The 20,012-nt window shown below is 31.5% G+C and overlaps 1 protein-coding gene and 1 long non-coding RNA gene across 2 annotated transcripts; one reads left to right on the top strand and one right to left on the bottom strand.

The window, feature by feature from the left end:
* Positions 1–5,200: 5,200 nt before the first annotated feature.
* On the bottom strand, positions 5,201–5,669 carry LOC125815324 (uncharacterized). Its single transcript, XR_007442165.1, has 2 exons — positions 5,633–5,669; positions 5,201–5,599 (listed from the first exon to the last, which is right to left on the bottom strand). It is a non-coding gene; the product is annotated as an uncharacterized LOC125815324 (long non-coding RNA).
* On the top strand, positions 5,648–11,079 carry LOC125815323 (homeobox-leucine zipper protein ANTHOCYANINLESS 2). The gene is made up of 9 exons (XM_049494771.1): positions 5,648–5,909; positions 5,999–6,219; positions 6,303–6,420; positions 6,508–7,191; positions 7,313–7,414; positions 7,502–7,714; positions 9,075–9,249; positions 9,394–9,761; positions 10,182–11,079. Exons 1-9 carry the CDS (start codon positions 5,706–5,708, stop codon positions 10,560–10,562), a joined length of 2,466 nt encoding a protein of 821 aa, XP_049350728.1. The 5' UTR covers positions 5,648–5,705; the 3' UTR covers positions 10,563–11,079.
* Positions 11,080–20,012: the final 8,933 nt, after the last annotated feature.

The raw sequence follows: 20,012 nt of genomic DNA, 5'->3' as shown, positions 1-20,012 counted from the left end.
AATGTAAATTCACTTATAAGACGACCGGTGATAACAAGCTGCGATATGACTTAATTGTATAAAAAGATCATACGTATATATAATATTGTCTATATCAAGACGTTCATCCAATATATATATCTTTAATCAACGAATTGTTGCTTTCAAGTAGAAGAAGTAAAATGACAAGTTTGACAATAATATATACATAGTCAAAACTTGTGTTTCACTAAGAGTGGCAATTTGAAGTGTTCTACATAAGTCTTATGTTCACAATGAAGAAAAACATAACCAAATTTGTAGGGCCTTATAATTGTAACGTGTAAAATAAATCACCACAATATTATACTATTCAAAAACTAGGTGTTTACATCATTGAAACAGTACTTTTTATTGTCTTCATTAGGTGAGAATGCGTTTCTAGTTCCACTTTTTAGCTTTCAATTTAATGTACCATATAATTAGTTCACATAAAAAAGTTTGTCTATATTCCAAAGAGTAAGTAATTAAGAGAAATGATAAAGTATATAACAAGAGAGTTGTCAAAAGTTATTAAATCACTACTAAAAGTACATATTTTATACAACTATATATGATGTGAAGTCGATCGATACAAAATTTAAGTGCATGTTAGGTTTCTTAATGCTAGCCTAAAGCCTAGAGCACTTAATATATGTGGTCTGGTCATTTATGCATGTAAGGTATTGACCACTTTAACCGATATTCAAAACAAATTTTAGTAAGGTTATAATAATCAGTAGTGGAGGTAGAATTTTCATCAAGGAAAATCAAAAAATAATATGGGATAAGAATATATACGTGTATCTTTACAACAAAATGATAATTTTACATTCAGTCTCACTAAAGTTTTTAATAACATTTATATGAAGTGCTAATTATCAATATTTATATTTATTAATATGCTTTTTTTATTCTTTAAAGATAAACTAGTTCTAGATTATATCGTTATGAATTGACAGAAGTTGTCAATGTTGCTTATAAAATATGGTTCATATTGTGAGCCAAAAAATTTGTAGGAAAGAGGTGATCGATTGCATTAAACTCCTTTCAAATTAATGCTACTGGGGTCATTATAACTACTAATTTCCCCTCCAACTTGCATTTTTTGCAATTCTTGAATTGACATTTCTTTCACTATAAAAGCAATTTTTTTTTCTTTTAATTGAATATTGATAACATGGTCCTGGACTCCTATAGTCATTTCACACGAATTAATTAGAACCGTGTGATATGATATCTCACATCTACTCGAACCATACATGAGTGTTTATACAAAAAGACAAAACAATATATAAATGTATGTATACACGCATAAATATTAATTTTGAACCTAACAAAAAGAGGCATATTATAACGTGTAAAGATATGACATTTAAATCTAAGTTAGCTCAAGAGGAGAGGATTATTCAAGACCATATAATAAGACCATCAGTTCATTTCCTAATCAATGTGAGATTCTAATCCATTCCAACACCCCTTCACGCTTAGTACCAACTGGAGCATGGACCGGAAGTTCAAATTGGGCTATACCTAGCTCTAATACCATGTAAAAATATGAAATCAGAGTCTAACTCAATCCGAAATCAAGCTCAAGAGGGATTGATTGTCCAAGTCAATATAAGAAGACAACTAATCCATTCTCCAACAAATGTAGGACTCTAACCCTCTCTAACCGCAAAGTCATGATTTTCACTAGTTAAAGAGAATTAATATATAAAGAACCAATCCATACTCATTATAACATCAAAATTTAACATTTCTAGCTCAACAAGGTCAGTCAATGTATTGCGATTACAAAGTAAATATATGAAGAAGATTCAATATATGGTATACATGGCCGGGTCATAGCTTGTCCTTTTAACTACTGGTTCAGCAAAATTCAATTATTTTAGCTCAAACCTTATATTTATTTTAAGAAATCCATTCGATGGATATAAATATTATATTCAGAACTCAGTTAATAAAAATAATTCTGACTCTGCTTCTGATAATATAAGCACATATTTAAATTATTCATTACCTATCTTACACGGTATAATTTTAGGACAAGGAGATGGCAAATTAACAAACCTTGGACAAGGATGGCTCTACTACTTAGAGGCATAGACAGTTAGACAGTGGGTTAGAGCTTATAAGAATAATTAACCAAATTTAGTAATTAGTAAATGCTATTTAATGTGATGGTGATAGAGTGCCCAACAATATTCATGACTCATGAGGCTTCAAACATGGCATGAGTGGCGGCTTCAACACAAATTAAACTTTAAACCTCCATAATGGACCTTTTCTTCTATTTTTTTCATGTCAAAGAGACATCAACTTGCAACTAATCAAACAAGACTATTACTATATCTCGAAACTTTTGATACAATTTGTTACTTCCTTTGAAATGTTTTTCTAGAGTGCCCCTAATTCATATACTTCTCATGTCCCAATTTATGTGATATTTTTGAATTTCGAAAGTCAGACAAATTTTTTTACCTAGTATAATTTTTCTTATGCCTTTTAAATATTTTGAACGGTCAACAATTGTAATGTATAGTAACGTGTTAAATGACAAAGGAGGTTATTAATTCTTTGAAGAGGATATACATCAATCTTCAAAGTACTATACTATGTTTTACCAATCAATGTATGAAATGTAAAAATGCATATTATCGAAGTTGTTGCCAACAATGCAAGTACCGCTATAAAAAAAAATGGAGAACGTTTGCTCAAAATAATACTCCCTCTTCGTTTCAAATTATAGATCGTGGTTATCTTTTACATGTTTTAAAAAACATTAATTAGAAAGAGTACTTTTAAACTATTTTATTGTTTATTGGTATTTGAACAATTATAATTTATAACATCACTCTATAATTAAAATAATATAATATGTGTATACATTTTGTCTTAAACTTTTAAAATTATAGTAAATAATTTGGATAACTATTTTAAAAAATTACGACATATAATTTGAGACAGAAGAGGTACACTCTACTGAAACCAGAATGATGTTGGTTTGTAGAAATTTCCTCTAAAACTAATGCTAATTAAATCGGCATTACACTAAAATGATCTTAAGCGATAATTAATTAACGAGAATAACATAATTACTGTTAAACATTTTTTTAGAGACAATTATTACTCTTTGTAAATGTCCCTAAAACCTATAACGACATTGAATCTAGTGATAATTAACTAGTGCTAGTAAAGACTTTTACATTTTTTGTTAATGTATATATTTATTACCGTTAAAAGCTATTTTTGTTACCGTGTGTATTTTGTTGAATGATTTAATCAAAAATATTAATAATATCAAGTGGAAAAATCCGAAGAACAACCATTTATGCCTCGACATTGTATCACAACGATTGAAGTAAAATAATAGTAGGGACAAAAATTTATGAGTAACATATTTTTTTCTTGTTTATATATTTAAAGATTGTGTTATTTTATATTTATAAGGGTGACTGATGAGAGATGACATCTAGTAAGTAGTTGATAAAACATACTGAATACTAATGTAATAAAAGATAAGATGTAGAAATAATATTTCAAGATTCATTACGTGTTTAAGATTTTTATTTTTCTTGATATTTGTTATTTCAACAAAAGAAGGTTGGGGTGGGGGCTTGCAATTTGACAGAGCTCAAATGCTGGTTGAAGCCTGAATTCTGAAGGTATAGTACATTAATATATTGTAGGAATGTTCATTCCAATTTATAAATAAATGGGCGATGTACTGTTATATTCTTTAAGAAGAGTTAGAATTCACGAAAGGATTTCAATACGATAAAGATAGAATGACTAGTTGAATGTCTAGTACAACAATATAACCCACGTGTTCATTCATCTCCAAATAAATAGGCGATGCACCATTGTTGCTGATTTTCTTGACTTGGACAGATGCATTAGGAAGGAATGAAAGGGTTCCGATTTGACAAATATAGAATGATTGGTTGAAGGTCTGATACAGTAAATAGTGTTCGTTCTAACTTTTGAAAAAATAGGCGATGCATTATCTTTGCTATTTTTCTTGACTTGACACATTCATTAGAAAGAGTAAGAATTCATTAAAGGATTTTAATATATAATAGACCTGTTCGTTCCAACTTATGAAATAAATAGGCAATGCACCATCTTTACAAATTTCCTCGACTTAACACATTCATTAAGAAAAGTTAGAATTCATTAAAGGATAGATAGAACAACTCGTTGAAGATCTAGTGTGAAATATAACAGACGTGTTTGTTTCGATTTTCAAATAAATATCCTTGACTTAGACACATTCATTAGGACGGATGGGAATTCATAAAAATGGACCAGCTACAAGTGGGAAATAAAGCCCAAATCAGGTCCATCTATTTTTTGGCCCAATATACCTAAAAACAGAAAAAAGGGATCCCAGAGAAAAGGAGTAATAAACGTCAGCAGTTGACGCCGGCGAGTCACCGGCCATTTGACTCGCCGGATTCCGTTAATAACAAATACAGTTGTCAAATATGAATACGACCCGCTTACACACAGGTCAAGTGGGTCAAAACAAAATCTTAGTAATAGAAAAAAAGAAATTAAAAAATTAAGGAGAAAGAATCTTTTTTTCCGTCAATATTTATGATTATTTTCCTTTAAATTAATCTAGTGATGAGCCCATTGACTAATAAACCCTTGTTTCCTGTATGAAACTTGTCACCTTGCTGTAATTAATTCATATAATCTTCATGTAAACTTCAGATCCCAATATAGTAAAAAGATAAAGAAGAAATTTTGTGAGTGTAAAAAAACAAAATCTTGGGATCTGAATGAACTGTCTTTACTCTGGCATTTCATTTTCTTCTTGTGTTAAATCTCTGTTTTTTTTTTACAGTAAAAAGTTCAACTGTGAAAATAAAAAAGCTACACATTTTTTTCACAGTCTTGACGGAAGATTTCAAGAAATAGAGAGAGAGAGAGGGGGGGGGGGGTAGGGGTGGAGGTGAAAGAGTCAACCAAACCTTTTTCTGTGCTGTTTTGGCTGTATGTATATGTAAGGCTTCGATGAGTCCATAATTTTGCGTATTATCTTAACCTTTTTGTTTTTTTTTTTTTTTGGTTTTTAGTATTTTTTTTCTACTGTTGTTACCCCTTTTTCTATCTCTCGTCTCTTCTATTGTCTTTGCAAAACTGATTAAACAAAGCCTTTTTAGCTTCTTTTCTCTCACTTCCTTTTCTGTGCTTTATTTTTTTTTTGTTTACAAAAGTCAAGCATGCAGAGATACATACATATAACAGAACAGAAAAATGCCCTCAAACTTAAGGTTTTGCTTGCTTAAACCATTCTTTTAAGCTTTTGTATTTGCAGCAAAAGATTAGTTTAAGAAAGGTCCCCCTTTTTTTTACTTTTTTGTTAGGAGGGAGAGAAGAGGAATTTTAATTAGTACTGTTATTTAAGGAAAGTATAGAGAAGAGAAAGGCAAGGAGTAGTAAAGAGTAGCACAAGTAAAGGTTTTTTTTTTGCTTTCTTTCCTTGTTATTTTTCTTTCAAGAGTAAAAATTAGAGAGGAAGTTGGAGACATTTGGATTCGTCCTTGTGTCTCCTCTACCTCTCATAATTTTTCTCCCAACTTTTACTCCACTTTCTGCTCTGATTATAGCTGATTTTTAGCACAAAAAAGATACAGTGAATCTGTCAAATATACAAAAAAGTTAAAGTGCTTTTTGAGTCTCTGTTGGTTTATTTCATGAATTTTGGGGGCTTTCTTGATAATAATTCTGGTGGTGGCGGTGCAAGAATTGCTGCTGATATACCATTTAATCACAACAGCAGCAGCAACAACGACAATAAAAACAACAATATGCCCACTGGTGCAATTTCTCAGCCAAGACTTCTTCCTCAATCTCTTGCCAAGAACATGTTCAACTCTCCAGGACTTTCTCTTGCTCTTGTAAGCCAAAAAAAAAAAAAAAACATAAAAATTGAAACTTTTTTTACTTTATATGACACCCTTTTGTTTATTTTTGCTTTTGGTTGCAGCAAACAGGTATGGAAGGGCAAAATGAGGTAACAAGAATGGCTGAAAACTATGAGGGAAATAACAGTGTTGGTAGAAGGAGTAGAGAGGAAGAACCAGACAGCAGATCTGGAAGTGATAACTTGGAAGGCGCATCGGGTGATGAACAAGATGCTGCCGACAAACCACCAAGGAAGAAAAGATACCACCGACACACTCCTCAGCAAATCCAAGAACTTGAATCGTAATCATTACCATCTTTTCAAATGAAAAAAAAAATCTTTTATTTTTCTTTCAACTTTTCTTATGAGATGTTTTTTTTTCTAGTCTTTTCAAGGAGTGTCCTCATCCTGATGAGAAACAAAGGTTGGAGTTAAGCAAAAGGCTTTCTTTGGAGACTAGACAAGTCAAGTTTTGGTTCCAAAATCGTAGAACTCAGATGAAGGTAATAGAAAAAAGATTTAATTTTTATGGCTTTTAAAGATTTATTTTTTGTGTGTGCTGCTTGAATAATGAATCTTGATTGCACCAGACTCAACTGGAACGCCATGAGAATTCGATACTAAGGCAAGAGAACGATAAGCTTCGTGCAGAAAACATGTCTATAAGAGAGGCAATGAGAAATCCAATTTGTACTAACTGTGGCGGTCCAGCAATGATTGGTGAAATCTCTCTTGAGGAGCAACATCTTAGGATTGAAAATGCTAGGCTGAAAGATGAATTAGATCGAGTTTGTGCACTTGCTGGCAAGTTTTTGGGACGACCCATTTCATCTTTAGTGACCTCTATGCCTCCCCCAATGCCTAATTCAAGTTTGGAACTTGGAGTTGGAAGTAATGGATTTGGTGGTATGAGTAATGTACCAACAACACTCCCCTTAGCACCTCCTGATTTTGGTGTTGGGATTTCAAATTCTTTACCAGTTGTGCCTTCAAATAGACAGTCAACTGGAATTGAGAGATCACTTGAAAGATCCATGTATCTTGAACTTGCTTTGGCTGCCATGGAGGAATTGGTAAAATTGGCACAACCTGATGAACCTCTTTGGTTCAGGAGCATTGAAGGTGGTAGAGAATTACTAAACCATGAAGAGTACATAAGGACATTTACTCCTTGTATTGGTATGAGACCAAACAGTTTTGTTTCAGAGGCTTCCAGGGAGACAGGCATGGTTATAATCAATAGTTTAGCTCTTGTTGAGACATTAATGGACTCTGTAAGTAATTTCTTGATTGCACTTTTAGGTGTCTAATCCTATAAATACTCTTTGTCAGTTATCATACATGAAGAAGTCATAAATCTTAATTTTTTCTGATGATTAGCTTTAATTTTGACAGAACAAATGGGCAGAAATGTTTCCTTGTTTGATTGCTAGAACCTCAACAACAGATGTTATATCAAGTGGTATGGGTGGAACCAGAAATGGTGCACTTCAGCTGGTAAATCAAAATGCACCTTCCTTTCTTTTTTTTTTAATTAAATTTAGTCAATGTTGAAGTATGAATTTTTTTCTTGATTCTTTATAGATGCATGCTGAACTCCAAGTGCTTTCACCATTAGTACCAATTCGAGAGGTCAATTTCCTGCGTTTCTGCAAACAACATGCTGAAGGTGTTTGGGCTGTCGTTGATGTGTCGATTGATACCATCCGTGAAACTTCTGGTGCACCAACATTTCCAAATTGCAGAAGGCTTCCTTCTGGCTGTGTTGTCCAAGATATGCCCAATGGCTACAGCAAAGTAAGTTCTCAATGAAATAAACTTGGTTCGCATTTCAATTATTATTTCTGGTATCTATATTCGGTAACTCTATACACGAAGACTTTTCTCTCTTCTACTAGTGTGTCGTTTAGTACTATATATTCAATGAGTTTACATTCATGGGGTAGCTACTATTTTGCTTTTTTGTGTTTAATGAGTTTGGTTGAGCAACTACAAATTTTTGGATCTTAGTTCAGAACATTGAATTGGTTTTTCCACCTAATTTGGATTGTCAAAATGACTAAAAGCTCTAGTCTTTTTTGGTCCAAAACCAAAAAGATTAGATTATTGAACCTGATAAGATGCTGATTATAGGGGACACAACAGTATTAAAAAGTCATCAAATTTCAGCAACTTCCTGCTTAAGATGAGCTTAATACTAATATTATATGAACACCGTACGTGTGGAAATCGAGGTTAAGGACGATTTAATTAATCTAATAAATTGAATAGAAGTCTCCATTACTTATATTTTTGTGCCTTGGGACACATTAATTTCATATGATTCTTCAGAAAGAAGATAAAAATAAAAATTTGCTTTGTAACTCTCAAACATTGGTTTAATTAAACAATGTATTTGATGTTTCTATTCCAATCTCTGATGCTGTCTCGATCAGTCCCCCGTGTATATAATTAATTCATCTAACTGTGTATTATCTGGTTCCAGCCTTGTGATGTGTTTGTTTTTTATACTATACTACTAAAGGACTTTTTAGTCAAACAACAAGACTGACTACATTATTTTTTTGTTGTCACGTGAGTATCTACAAAGTCTAAAGCTTTGTGGTACATTTCTCAATGTCTCAAACCTAACCTCGTGCCTTCAAATTTGCATAAAAATGATGAAAATTTGTATTTTATGACTTCTAATTTTAGGGTTCTAGGTTCTATCATGTCTCTCCTTGAACCTAACCTAGCTAGAAACCATTTCCAAGATTTGTCTTGTTGCATCACAAAAATTTCCCCTCAAGTATGGACTTTTTTTTATTGGAGGTTGTAAATCATGTTTGGATTAGAACAAATTTATATTAATAGCACCAATAAGTTAGGTCACGTTATTCATGGTGTAAATGTTTGAATTCATTTGTCACAACTAACTTTGCTTAGGAGTTGTAAATTATTTGCCTATGGGATAAATACTTGTCATAAATTACTCCATAATTTAAAATATAGGTAGTCGATAATAAATACAATGTATATGATCATTAATTTACTATGTGATGAGGAAAAATTGTGACAACAATTTATTGACTCCCCTTGTGATTATTATTATGCTTTAATTTATTCCAAGCAAGTTCAGATCGACTATATAAATTCACACGGGTTAATTATTATGTAGGTTACATGGGTAGAACATGCCGAATATGAAGAGGGTGCGAATCACCATCTTTACCGGCAGTTAATTAGCGCGGGTATGGGCTTTGGTGCACAAAGATGGGTTGCCACCCTCCAACGCCAGTGTGAGTGTCTTGCAATTCTCATGTCATCCACCGTTTCCGCAAGGGATCACACAGGTAACTAATTAATATAGATATTTTAAAGTAAAATCTATATTAGTGCAATTGTTCAATGAATCAACCTCTTATCATGTGATGAGTAGTAGTCTCATATATTTTCTGTGACCAAATTTAAATTTTAAGAAATCAAATCACATGCAGCAATAACTCCAAGTGGGAGGCGGAGCATGTTGAAGCTAGCACAACGCATGACAAATAACTTTTGTGCTGGTGTTTGTGCTTCAACGGTACACAAGTGGAACAAACTTTGTGCAGGTAATGTTGATGAAGATGTACGTGTTATGACTCGAAAGAGCGTCGATGACCCCGGTGAACCAGCAGGCATCGTCTTAAGCGCTGCTACTTCCGTTTGGTTGCCCGTTTCCCCACAAAGACTCTTTGATTTCCTCCGTGACGAACGCCTCCGTAGCGAATGGGATATCCTATCCAACGGTGGTCCTATGCAAGAAATGGCTCATATTGCCAAAGGCCAAGATCATGGCAACTGCGTCTCACTCCTTCGTGCTAGTGTAATTTCCTCGACCCTTTTTATCACTTTTTTTAAAAGAAACTAATTTTGAATGGATAGATATAATGCATGGCGATTTATATATATGAATGCATGTAAAAAGATTGATTGATTTTGCATGTGTGGGGTTCATTTTCTTAAAGATTAAAAAAAAAGAAAAGTTGATTGAAAAGGACAAACTAGGGGGATTTGGAAGTATCTCTAAAGGACCATCTTATTGCAGATCTATAAATTTTAACTTTGTTGCATCTTTTGTAAATTTGTAAAAAGTCAAAACACATGATACATGTTACCTTTTTTTTAGTCAGCCCTACTATGATATCACCCTTTTTACATGAAAAAGTGTACAAAATATGACGTGTTATACCAGACAATGGCATTTTTCGTAAATATATTCATAACCGATGGGCTTTATTTCCAGGCTATGAATGCGAATCAGAGCAGCATGTTGATACTTCAGGAGACTTGCATAGACGCGGCTGGGGCGCTTGTTGTATACGCGCCAGTTGATATACCGGCAATGCACGTGGTGATGAACGGTGGAGATTCGGCTTACGTGGCTTTGCTTCCTTCGGGATTCTCGATTGTACCCGACGGCCCAGGATCTCGTGGGTCCAATGGGCCTTCATGTAATGGGGGCCCAGATCAAAGAATTAGCGGGTCGCTCTTGACGGTAGCCTTCCAGATATTGGTGAATAGTCTCCCTACAGCCAAGCTTACTGTGGAATCTGTGGAAACAGTCAATAATCTTATATCATGCACTGTTCAGAAGATTAAAGCTGCTCTTCAATGTGAAAGCTAAATACGAAAATAATTGGCACAAGGAGGACACCTTTTTTTTAATTTTTTTTTTTAAATATGTAGTTTAACTAGTAGAAAAAAAAAAGTGGTGCTAATGAGTCGAGTTGACAAAGGAGTGGAAGCTGATCAGTGAAGAACTCGAGCTGAATTGGAGGCTGAGTCAAGAACGAACCGCGCTGAAAAGACCATTGCTAGGTGGTAAGGGCCGGCTCAACTAGCTCGAGGTTATTAATTTGGGTCTTAACACAAAGCAAAGGTGGTGGTTCGGGTATTGACTCAGGGTACTAAGATCAGTTGGTTCATGAATCAATCAGCTTTTGGGTGAATGAATGAAAATTTCAATTTGGACAAGTTGTGTGACAGAAATATGTCAATTTCAGGAGCCTATGGTTTGTTTTGATGAATTTATAGTTGTTTGTTGAAGAGTCATAATGGCTCTTTTGTTTGGTATGTTATGGTGGGGGACAATTGACAAATCAACTATTGTACGTTATCTTAATTGACCTACTTTAACTTGACGCTGTTTGTCATGATTATTTTTCTTTGCCAATGTGGTCTAGGTTCACATTTGATCACAAGTGAAAATGTGTTTTTATCTTTAACTTTTGTAGTTCATCAAGTTGTAATATATGTCTTTCTGAATATTGTAGGTTCAATATCTTTGAAAGTTATATATGTCTTCTTCAATAAAGATTAAACAATTGTTCTCCATTCTTGTTATGCAGATTAATTAATGGTTATTTAGACAAAATATGCGATTGTCATAAAGATATCATGAGATTCAACTTACCTGGTTGGAAATAATCAGTAGGTATTTGGACACTATATGATATTCATGACTCCATCCCTTTTATCTTATTACAACCCGGTTCATGAAAGTTAATTTAGTTAATTTATAAAGCTAAATTAAATTAAAATAATTATATATTGTTATATTTAAATGTTAAAAAACTATTTATAAAATAGTATAAGAAGTGTAATCTTAACACTCCAAAAAATCAGTAAAGAGAGATTTCATTCATATGAATATTTTAAGAAACTACATCAATTTTATAAAATTCTAATTTATTTATCTTAATGTAATCCTAATATCTCACCTGAAACATATTTAGTATTTCATCAAATTTAAGACACATAAAAAAAAATTAGGAAATATTATGAGGTATTTATTGATTTTAGGCTTGCATATACGTTGTTTGATGTACATGTATTTGCTAAGTTTGTGAAGATATGTTATCATATCATGAAATATTACTATTTATATATATAATAATATTATGATAAATCTGCACTATATATTAAAAAAGTGAATTATACAGACAATATAAATATAATATTATTGTGTTAAAATATGTTATTTTCTTTGGTAAGAAATTAACACAATATATTGGAAGAATATTAAAATATGGACAAATATATTATCTATCAATAAAATTTATATTATGTGTGTTGTATAAATTATTTTCTATAGTATGTATTAAAATAATATTATAAATGTTTAATAAAAAAAATATTATTACTAAAGTTTTTCAAAAGATACTCCCTCCGTCCACAATTGTTTGGCAGGTATACTAAAAATAGATGTCCAAGATTAATTGTCAATTTAAACAATCAAGAAATAATTAGTCATTTTTTTCCAATTCTGCCCTTAATGATTGTGTAGTTCAATTGAAAAGTTATGTGGACTTTTGGTATTCTTGATATAGTAGGGTTATATTAGTCAAATTACACCTTGTATTAAATTTTCCTTGATGAATGTGCATGACCTTACCCAGACAAATAATTGTGGACGGAGGGAGTATTTAGTAGTAATAAATAGAATTGGAACATATCGAATGTTAAAGTTAACCAAATAAGATGAATTTTTTTAAAAAAAAAAAGTGACAGCAGGATTAGAGATGAAGTGAAGAAGAAAGAAGGAATAGGTTTGTGATGAGTGAAGGTGAGACAGCTGAGGAGTGATGGAGAAAGGGGGCGGGGGCTCCTGCAAAGTGAGGTGCATTTAATGTCATTTCAGAAGCTGTTGGGAGAAACACTTGCCATGCATTTAATGCTCTCTTTCATACTTATTTTTTTCTCTACTGTATTCGATATTCATATCAAAGTCTAACTAAATCTGGATTCACGTTAGAAAGTTATACATTGTGAGATAAAACGTTCTCTAATAAAGGCGACTCCTTTTCCAAGGAAAATCAAATATTAAAATTGAAGAAGTATTTAACGCTCCACCACAACCCCGATTGGTCTATCCATTTCTGCTATACTACTACTATTTTTTAGTTTTTCTTTTTTCTTAATCATGAGTAATAATTTTGTAAATATTTTCTTTTTTCTTCCAATAAAATATCCAAATCACAGTTGAGATCACTTTGGCCTTTTGCCTTGAGACAAGGCATTTTCTTTTAACATTTGTATGGCTCATCAACTCATGATGATAAGGGTTTCTTCACCCTAGCTGCTTTGGATTTCAATAAACTAATGGTCACTGTGGACTTAACTAGCTACAAGGATAACTCTCTTGGGGCCTCATTGGTTCATTTTGGATGAGGAATTATTACTGTAGTACTACTATTTACTCTTTCTAGTAAAGAATAACATTAATGAAATGATTTATAAGGCTTACTAGCTACTAGGAATATATATACACAAGTCATTTTCAAAGATACAAATATTAGATTGTTAAAATTGATTTTTACCACTTTTTTGTCCACATAACTAATTAGTTAATGTCAAAGTTTGTAACCATATTTATCTTCTAATCATATAGTAGTAATAATCCTTACCGTGATAATTGATTAAAAGAATTTATTTTAGAAAAAAGTCCAAATTGAATGCGGAAATGTACTTCCATATATTCCCTTTGGCTTGTGTATATACCACTCTTAAGATAAGTCAACAATTGTCTAAAGACATCAAGTAGAAATGTCATAGGGCATGGTTACAAGATTCGATAAAATTCAGTAATTTAAATTTAAATTCTGAATTTATAGTATAAAATTTAGAATTTAATAACTTAAAGAAATTAAATTTTTAAAATTATAAATTTCAAATTTTGAATTTGCATGTGCGTAGATCAGTTGTCAAATAGTGGTGGCATTGGTTGACCATACGAAATACAATGATGATTATAGATATATTTGTTTTATCTACTGAAATTTTTTTATCCCTTTTGTGGAATCACATATATATTAGTATTCCCCTAGATATCTACAGGGTGTGGTGGTGAAGGAGTTTAAAAGAATATGAGCTAACAATACGCCAGGGAGCAATGATTATTTTGTATGTTTGATTGGCTACTAGCTATTTTATATGGTTAAAATTAAAGTTTTGAGCATGTTCATATGTTTGTACTACTCTTCAATATGTGTGGAACTCTTATATTTTTTGAACTTTCATTTTCCCATTAGTTCCATTGCCCTGTCTACATTCACAAGAGTCGTCTCATCTACAAAAAGGGACCATTGAAGTATGTATTGGCTCATCCATAATGTGTACATATTGCATGTGTCCATTAATTAATTCTTTTGTTTTCACACACACAATCCCATTTATTTTCACATTCAATCAATTCAAACTCATGGAGTGAAATAAGGGCATTAAATGAACGAGTTAGAGTAAAATGTATTGGGTTAAAATGATCTACAAAGCGAGTTATGCAATTTATTTCATTAATTTAATACTAAGTTTTTTTTTTTATGGCTATATAAAATATAGAAAACAAAAAAGAATATATTTTTAGAAAAAAATTCTCATCGGTCGATTTGAATTACGTATATAGAAACATTATTAGCATCTGCTTTTTGTAAAATATAGCCGGATTTTTTCAAAACATTGCAGTATTTTCCTTTCAAAATGTAGCATAATACACTATTACGGCCGCAAACAAAATCTAATCCTAACTGAAATAGTGTGGATACAAGCAATATAATTTATTATAATTGTATCTGTATATATGTATATATGGCCAACTGAATTCAATATATATGTTTTTAAACTGTATAATATGTGCAAAAAAACCTCAAAAGGTAATAAAGAACTATAATACGCTACATATGTCATGTAATTCATATGTAAATGGAGTAAATTGGGCGGATCATAATTGGTTAACCCAATAAATTAGTGTGTCATGATCCACGCAAAATTAAGCAGATAATTATGTATATCATATAAATTGTTATGGGCTAGATTTTGTCACCCTAAATAAAATGAATTAACATTCAATGTTTGATTATTCTATTCTTATACAAAAATTGTATCGGTTAAAACTTTTGTACGAAAAATATAGCTCCCTCAAGAGCGATTTTGTCCCTTTGATTTTTAAAAAAATTGATGTCACTTATGTTTTTTGAAGGAAAAAAGTTGTCTTTTTAACTCCGGACTCCTTTATACAACTTAAACTGATGTCAATATATTAACACACACTTAGGGTGTGTTTGGTATGAAGGAAAATGTTTTCCACGGAAAATGTTTTCCTGGAAAACAAGTTGACTTTTTGACTTATTTTCTCATGTTTGGTTAGTGAGCAGAAATTTTTTTCGGAAAAGATTTTTAGTGTTTGATTTATGAATGAAAAATATCTTTTATTTTAACTAGAGTAGAAAATAATTTTTGAAATTGAAAATATTTTTTAAAAACAAACTTAAATTTTTTTGGGGGGGTGGGTGGGGGGGTCGAGGACTCGAGGGTTGGGGTGAAAAAATAAAATTTTGAAGATGAAAGTATTTTTTAAAAACGAACTTAAATTTTTTTTTTGGGGGTGAGGGGTGCTGGTAGGGGGTGGGTAGGGGTGAAAAAAATTAAATTTTGAAATTGAAAATATTTTTGAAAAACAAACTTAAAAATTATTTTTTGGGGGTGGTGGGTGGGGTGGTAGGGGGTGGGTAGGTGGGGGGTCGAGGGTAGGGGTGAAAAAATGAAATTTTGAAATTGAAAATATTTTTTAAAAACAAATTTAAATTTTTTTGGGGGGTGGGGTGGGGTGGGTGGGGGGGTCTAAAGTGTGGTGAAAAAATGAAATTTTGAAGTTGAAAATATTTTTTAAAAACAAACTTAAATTTTTTTTTTGGGGGGTAGGGGTGGCGAGTAGGGGATAGGTGGGTTGGGGGTGGGGTCGAGTTTAGGGGTGAAAAAATAAAATTTTGAAGTTGAAAATATTTTTAAAAAACAAACTCAATTTTTTTTTTGGAAGGGGGGGGGGGGGGGGCAGGGGGCTGGCCGGGGAGGGGGGTGGGTGATCGATGGTCGGAATGAAAAAATAAAATTTTGAAGTTGAAAATATTTTTTAAAAACAAATTTAAATTATTATTATTTTGAAGGGGGTTGGGGGCTGATAGGGGGGCAGATGGGGGGGAGAGGATAGTGGGTGGGGGTAAAAAAATAAATATTTGAAATTAGAAATATCTTTTAAAAATAATTTTTAATATTTTTTTTTGGAGGGGGTGGGGGTAGGGGTGAAGGTGGGGTAAAAAAATTGAATTTAAAAACAAGCTTTAAAATTATTGTTTTTTTTTTTTTTTTGGGGGGGTGGGGGGGGGTTGGGGGCTGGTTTGAGGGTAGGGACAAAATAAATTGATTTTTTCAACAAAAAAGGTAATTGTAATTTGAAGTTGGAAGAGAGGTTTGGAAAATGACTTTCCTTCATTTTCCTTAAATTTGAGGAAAATGAGTTGATTTGGAAAACATTTTCCAAAACATTTAACCCAACCAAACATGAGAAAATTGGAAAACACTTTTCGGAAAATGTTTTCCTTCATACCAAACACACCCTTAGTCATGTATCATGAACTTGTATGAATGTTAGTCTAATCTGAGTATAGGATTTGAAATCTTACACACACAATCTTCATTTATTTTTACCTTCTGATGATTTGCGTATATAGATAATTTTGCAACCATAATTTTGACTTCTCATACGAGTTTTGAAGAAAAATAGGTGCAACACACATATCTTCCCAAGCTATAACGTATAATTTTCAAAATTTTAAGAAATACACAACCTTTTTCTACATAAATTTGTGCTATGTATACTCACAATGTTGTAAATTAATAATTTTCATACTAGTTATAAATTAAGTTGCTTACAATGCAAGTATATCATCGTAAGCATGATATGATAGATAACATGAATTAACAAATTAAGTGAACACTAAACTTATAATCGATTGATGAAACTATAATTGAGCTTAAAAACTTTCTACATTATCGGTATATATAATTTTAATACTTTTATATATTTATGGGGTGGTTACGTGTGCTGATTTCAATTACCAGTGGGTAATATTTGTACGTTTTCCAGTTTCTTCTTTTAATTCAATGTACCATTCCAGCATAGGTCACTGCCTCACAAATATTCTTATCTACTCTTCTTCTTTTTTTAACATAAACCTCTGTAGAAATTTAATGAAATTAATTAATGCATGGGAAAGGGGGGGGGGGGGGGGGGTTTAGGGGTATCGACGGTCAAAAAATTGCTGAAACAAACTTTTCAAATTTATGAGTCATGGCCTTGATTAATAAAGACCAGAACTTGGACAATGGACATTTAATTCCCTTATGAGTATCAACCTCACTTATAGCTTGTTTGGATGGTTGTTATTAGGAGTGTCAAATCGGCAGATTGGGTTGAAATTAGAGATATTAAAATGGTTCTTAATCCGTCCAAATTTATGTTGGGCTCAAATGGGCTTAAAACGGATTTTGTTTTGACCCATCCAATTTGACCTGCTTAACATCAATGCAAATAAAAAGTCCTAAAACTAGTTAAAATTGGAGATTAAATTGAGCTCAATTGAGGATTCTCTTAAATGTGTTAAGGCTTGAATGAGTTGAGATTGAACCCAATTATTTTGACTCAACCCTTAAAATTCGAATTACCTATAGTTGGGCTCTTTTTTTTTACACCCCTAGTTGTTATTATTGCATTGTATTGTGTTGTTAATTTAAATATAATATTTATTTTGATTATTATTTAAATAATATTGTTAAATTTATGTTTATATACTGACAAAATGTCTCATTTTATGTAATAATTGATTTGACGTGATCCCACACGTACAGTTCTTCTCATTTTGCTTATTAAGTGTCTAATTATTTTATTTTATCTTACCTTTTTATAATAGTTTCTACTCAGTATCCTATTTTTCATGTAGATTTATTCTTTAAATTGTCAATATTTGACATTATTATGTAACAACAAGAAATGATACAATCTATTCAAATAATGTATATTAATCCAATACAATAAAATACAACACAATATTTTTTATAATAGGATGCAATATAAATAAGGATAAATAATACTCTATAAGAACGTACCCTCCAAACAAAGTGTTAAGGTCCAATCGCTTGGAACCATTTAATTCACAACCTACGACTACTAATAACATAAGTCCAAATCAGTCCCCAATTATTAAAGGTGCAACGCATCCAGCCAAATTTGAAACTAAATAATTAAATATTGATTCTGAATTTTTTATTTATTTTCTTGTTTAGATGCTATAATACAATTGAATGACGAACATTAAGACTGTGCTATATTGTGTGTAGATATGATACTTGAGTCTAACTCAACCCCAAGAGCTAACTCATGAGGGGAGATTTGTCCAAGTCTATATAAGAAGACCAATTTTTCATCCCTCTACTGATGTGAGACTTCTCAACACTCCCCGCACGCCCAGACCTCAACTGGAGCATGTATACTTCGAGGCCCAATATCGATGAACAACTAATTGAGATGGGTTTGGCTCTAATACCATGTAAATATATGACACATATGCTTAACTCAACCTCAAAAGCTAGCTTATGAGGAGAGCTTTGTCCAAGTCTATATATATAAGGAGATCAATTTTCCATCTCTTTATCGATGCAGGTCTTCTTAACACTGTGTTGTTAATTTGTTATGAACACTTTATAATACTAGCATTTGTGCATTGATAGAAGGAACTACACATGTTTAAAATCTTAAAATGTTTGTAAGACTTAAATTAAAAGTAAAAAATATTTAAAACTTGTGGTTTAGAAAAACTAGAAAATGTCTCATAAATTGGTCTTAAGGTCAAAATAGACCCCAAAGATGTTTCTGTTTGATTAGTATTAATTATGAGGCAGTAACTGTTGAATATTTGAATCCAATAGAAATTTTCAACACTCTGGTCATCCTTCCAAGTTCCAACAGTAGACTTTAGACGATTCAAGTTGAACCTTCTGTCAATACAAATTTATACCAAGACTCTAATTAATGTGCGATGAACATTACCCATATTTGAAGTTTATCATCTTAAATATAACAGCTTATAGGCGTGGCTATAAAAACTTTTATTTTATTTTGAAAATCATGATAAGGGAAAAATTAGCCGTCTTATTTTTTTTTAGTGCAGATTGGATAAATTTGCAGTTGCTTTAACTAACCGTCTATAAAAATATTGCTAGAGAACTCTGAATATAATGATATTAACCTAATTGTCACTAAATATTTTTAAGATAATAAATATTACTGTTAAAAAAAATTATTACTACTAAATATCTCTTTTATTATAGTGTGTGTATGATGATACTATTAGCGTGAGAAAAAATTAGAAAATGTAATTATTTTTTTATAAAATTAAATTGACCAGTTGGTTAATTTCTCTGCGTATAGGATAATATAGGATCGATGAACAAAATATTCAATTCATTTGTCTTTTGTTTAAAATAGTTATGGTCTTAAAAATATTATATTATTTGTATGCCTATCAAAATATTTTGTAAAGGTAAGATGAGAATTTTAATTTAAAATTAAATTGAATTCAGTTAAAGTTATTTAAAATATTCATATACTGGATATATAAGGTAGGATCCATGAATTAAATATCCAATTTATTTTCCCAAAAAGTATAAGAAAAGGAAATAAAATCATTTTAATTATCATACATATATCTTTGGAAAAGCAAAACCGACATGAACGTATTTCACATTAGAAAAAGGGTCTATTGGTGGGAAATTATGAAGCCAAAAAAGCCAGGAATTTGATTCTATGAAGATAAAAAACATTGGAGTGGGGTTTGGGTTTGGGGTCGACGGCAAGCATTATTTTTTTTGGATCTTTTCAAGAAAATTTATCATTTGATTGGATATTCAAATTTTATTTGATTCGTCTAATTTAAATATATATTAGATTCATATTAGGTAGGATTTATTATTGAGTAACTTTCACATATAGCAAACATAAAAATCATATTTGTATGTTATAGCTATAGTTTGCATAAATGCACTTCATAACAAATTTTATGTTTGCTATGGAGCTTTTGATTTGTATAATTCGCTACAAAACATCTAATTTTATACAAATTGTTCAGTTTTGTATAAATTCATTTATACATTGTAATTTGTATAATAAGATTTGTATTTGTATAATTATAAGTATATAAGACGAAAATATATGTATTTGTATTTGTATATACATTTTTCTCTCGCT

This window comes from Solanum verrucosum, unplaced genomic scaffold (assembly GCF_900185275.1).
Source record: "Solanum verrucosum unplaced genomic scaffold, falcon-dt-bn FXZP01000261.1, whole genome shotgun sequence".
Lineage (NCBI taxonomy): Eukaryota > Viridiplantae > Streptophyta > Magnoliopsida > Solanales > Solanaceae > Solanum > Solanum verrucosum.
Note: the sequence above shows the minus strand (reverse complement) of the source record. Positions and strands in the feature narration are given on the sequence as shown.

Excerpts from the sequence above, each read along its gene's own strand:
- LOC125815323 (XM_049494771.1), top strand. The coding sequence starts at position 5,706 with ATGAATTTTGGGGGCTTTCTTGATAATAATTCTGGTGGTGGCGGTGCA. Across the intron at positions 6,220-6,302 it reads CAAATCCAAGAACTTGAATC|TCTTTTCAAGGAGTGTCCTC; the intron begins GTAATCATTACC and ends TTTTTTTTCTAG. Across the intron at positions 9,762-10,181 it reads TCTCACTCCTTCGTGCTAGT|GCTATGAATGCGAATCAGAG; the intron begins GTAATTTCCTCG and ends CTTTATTTCCAG.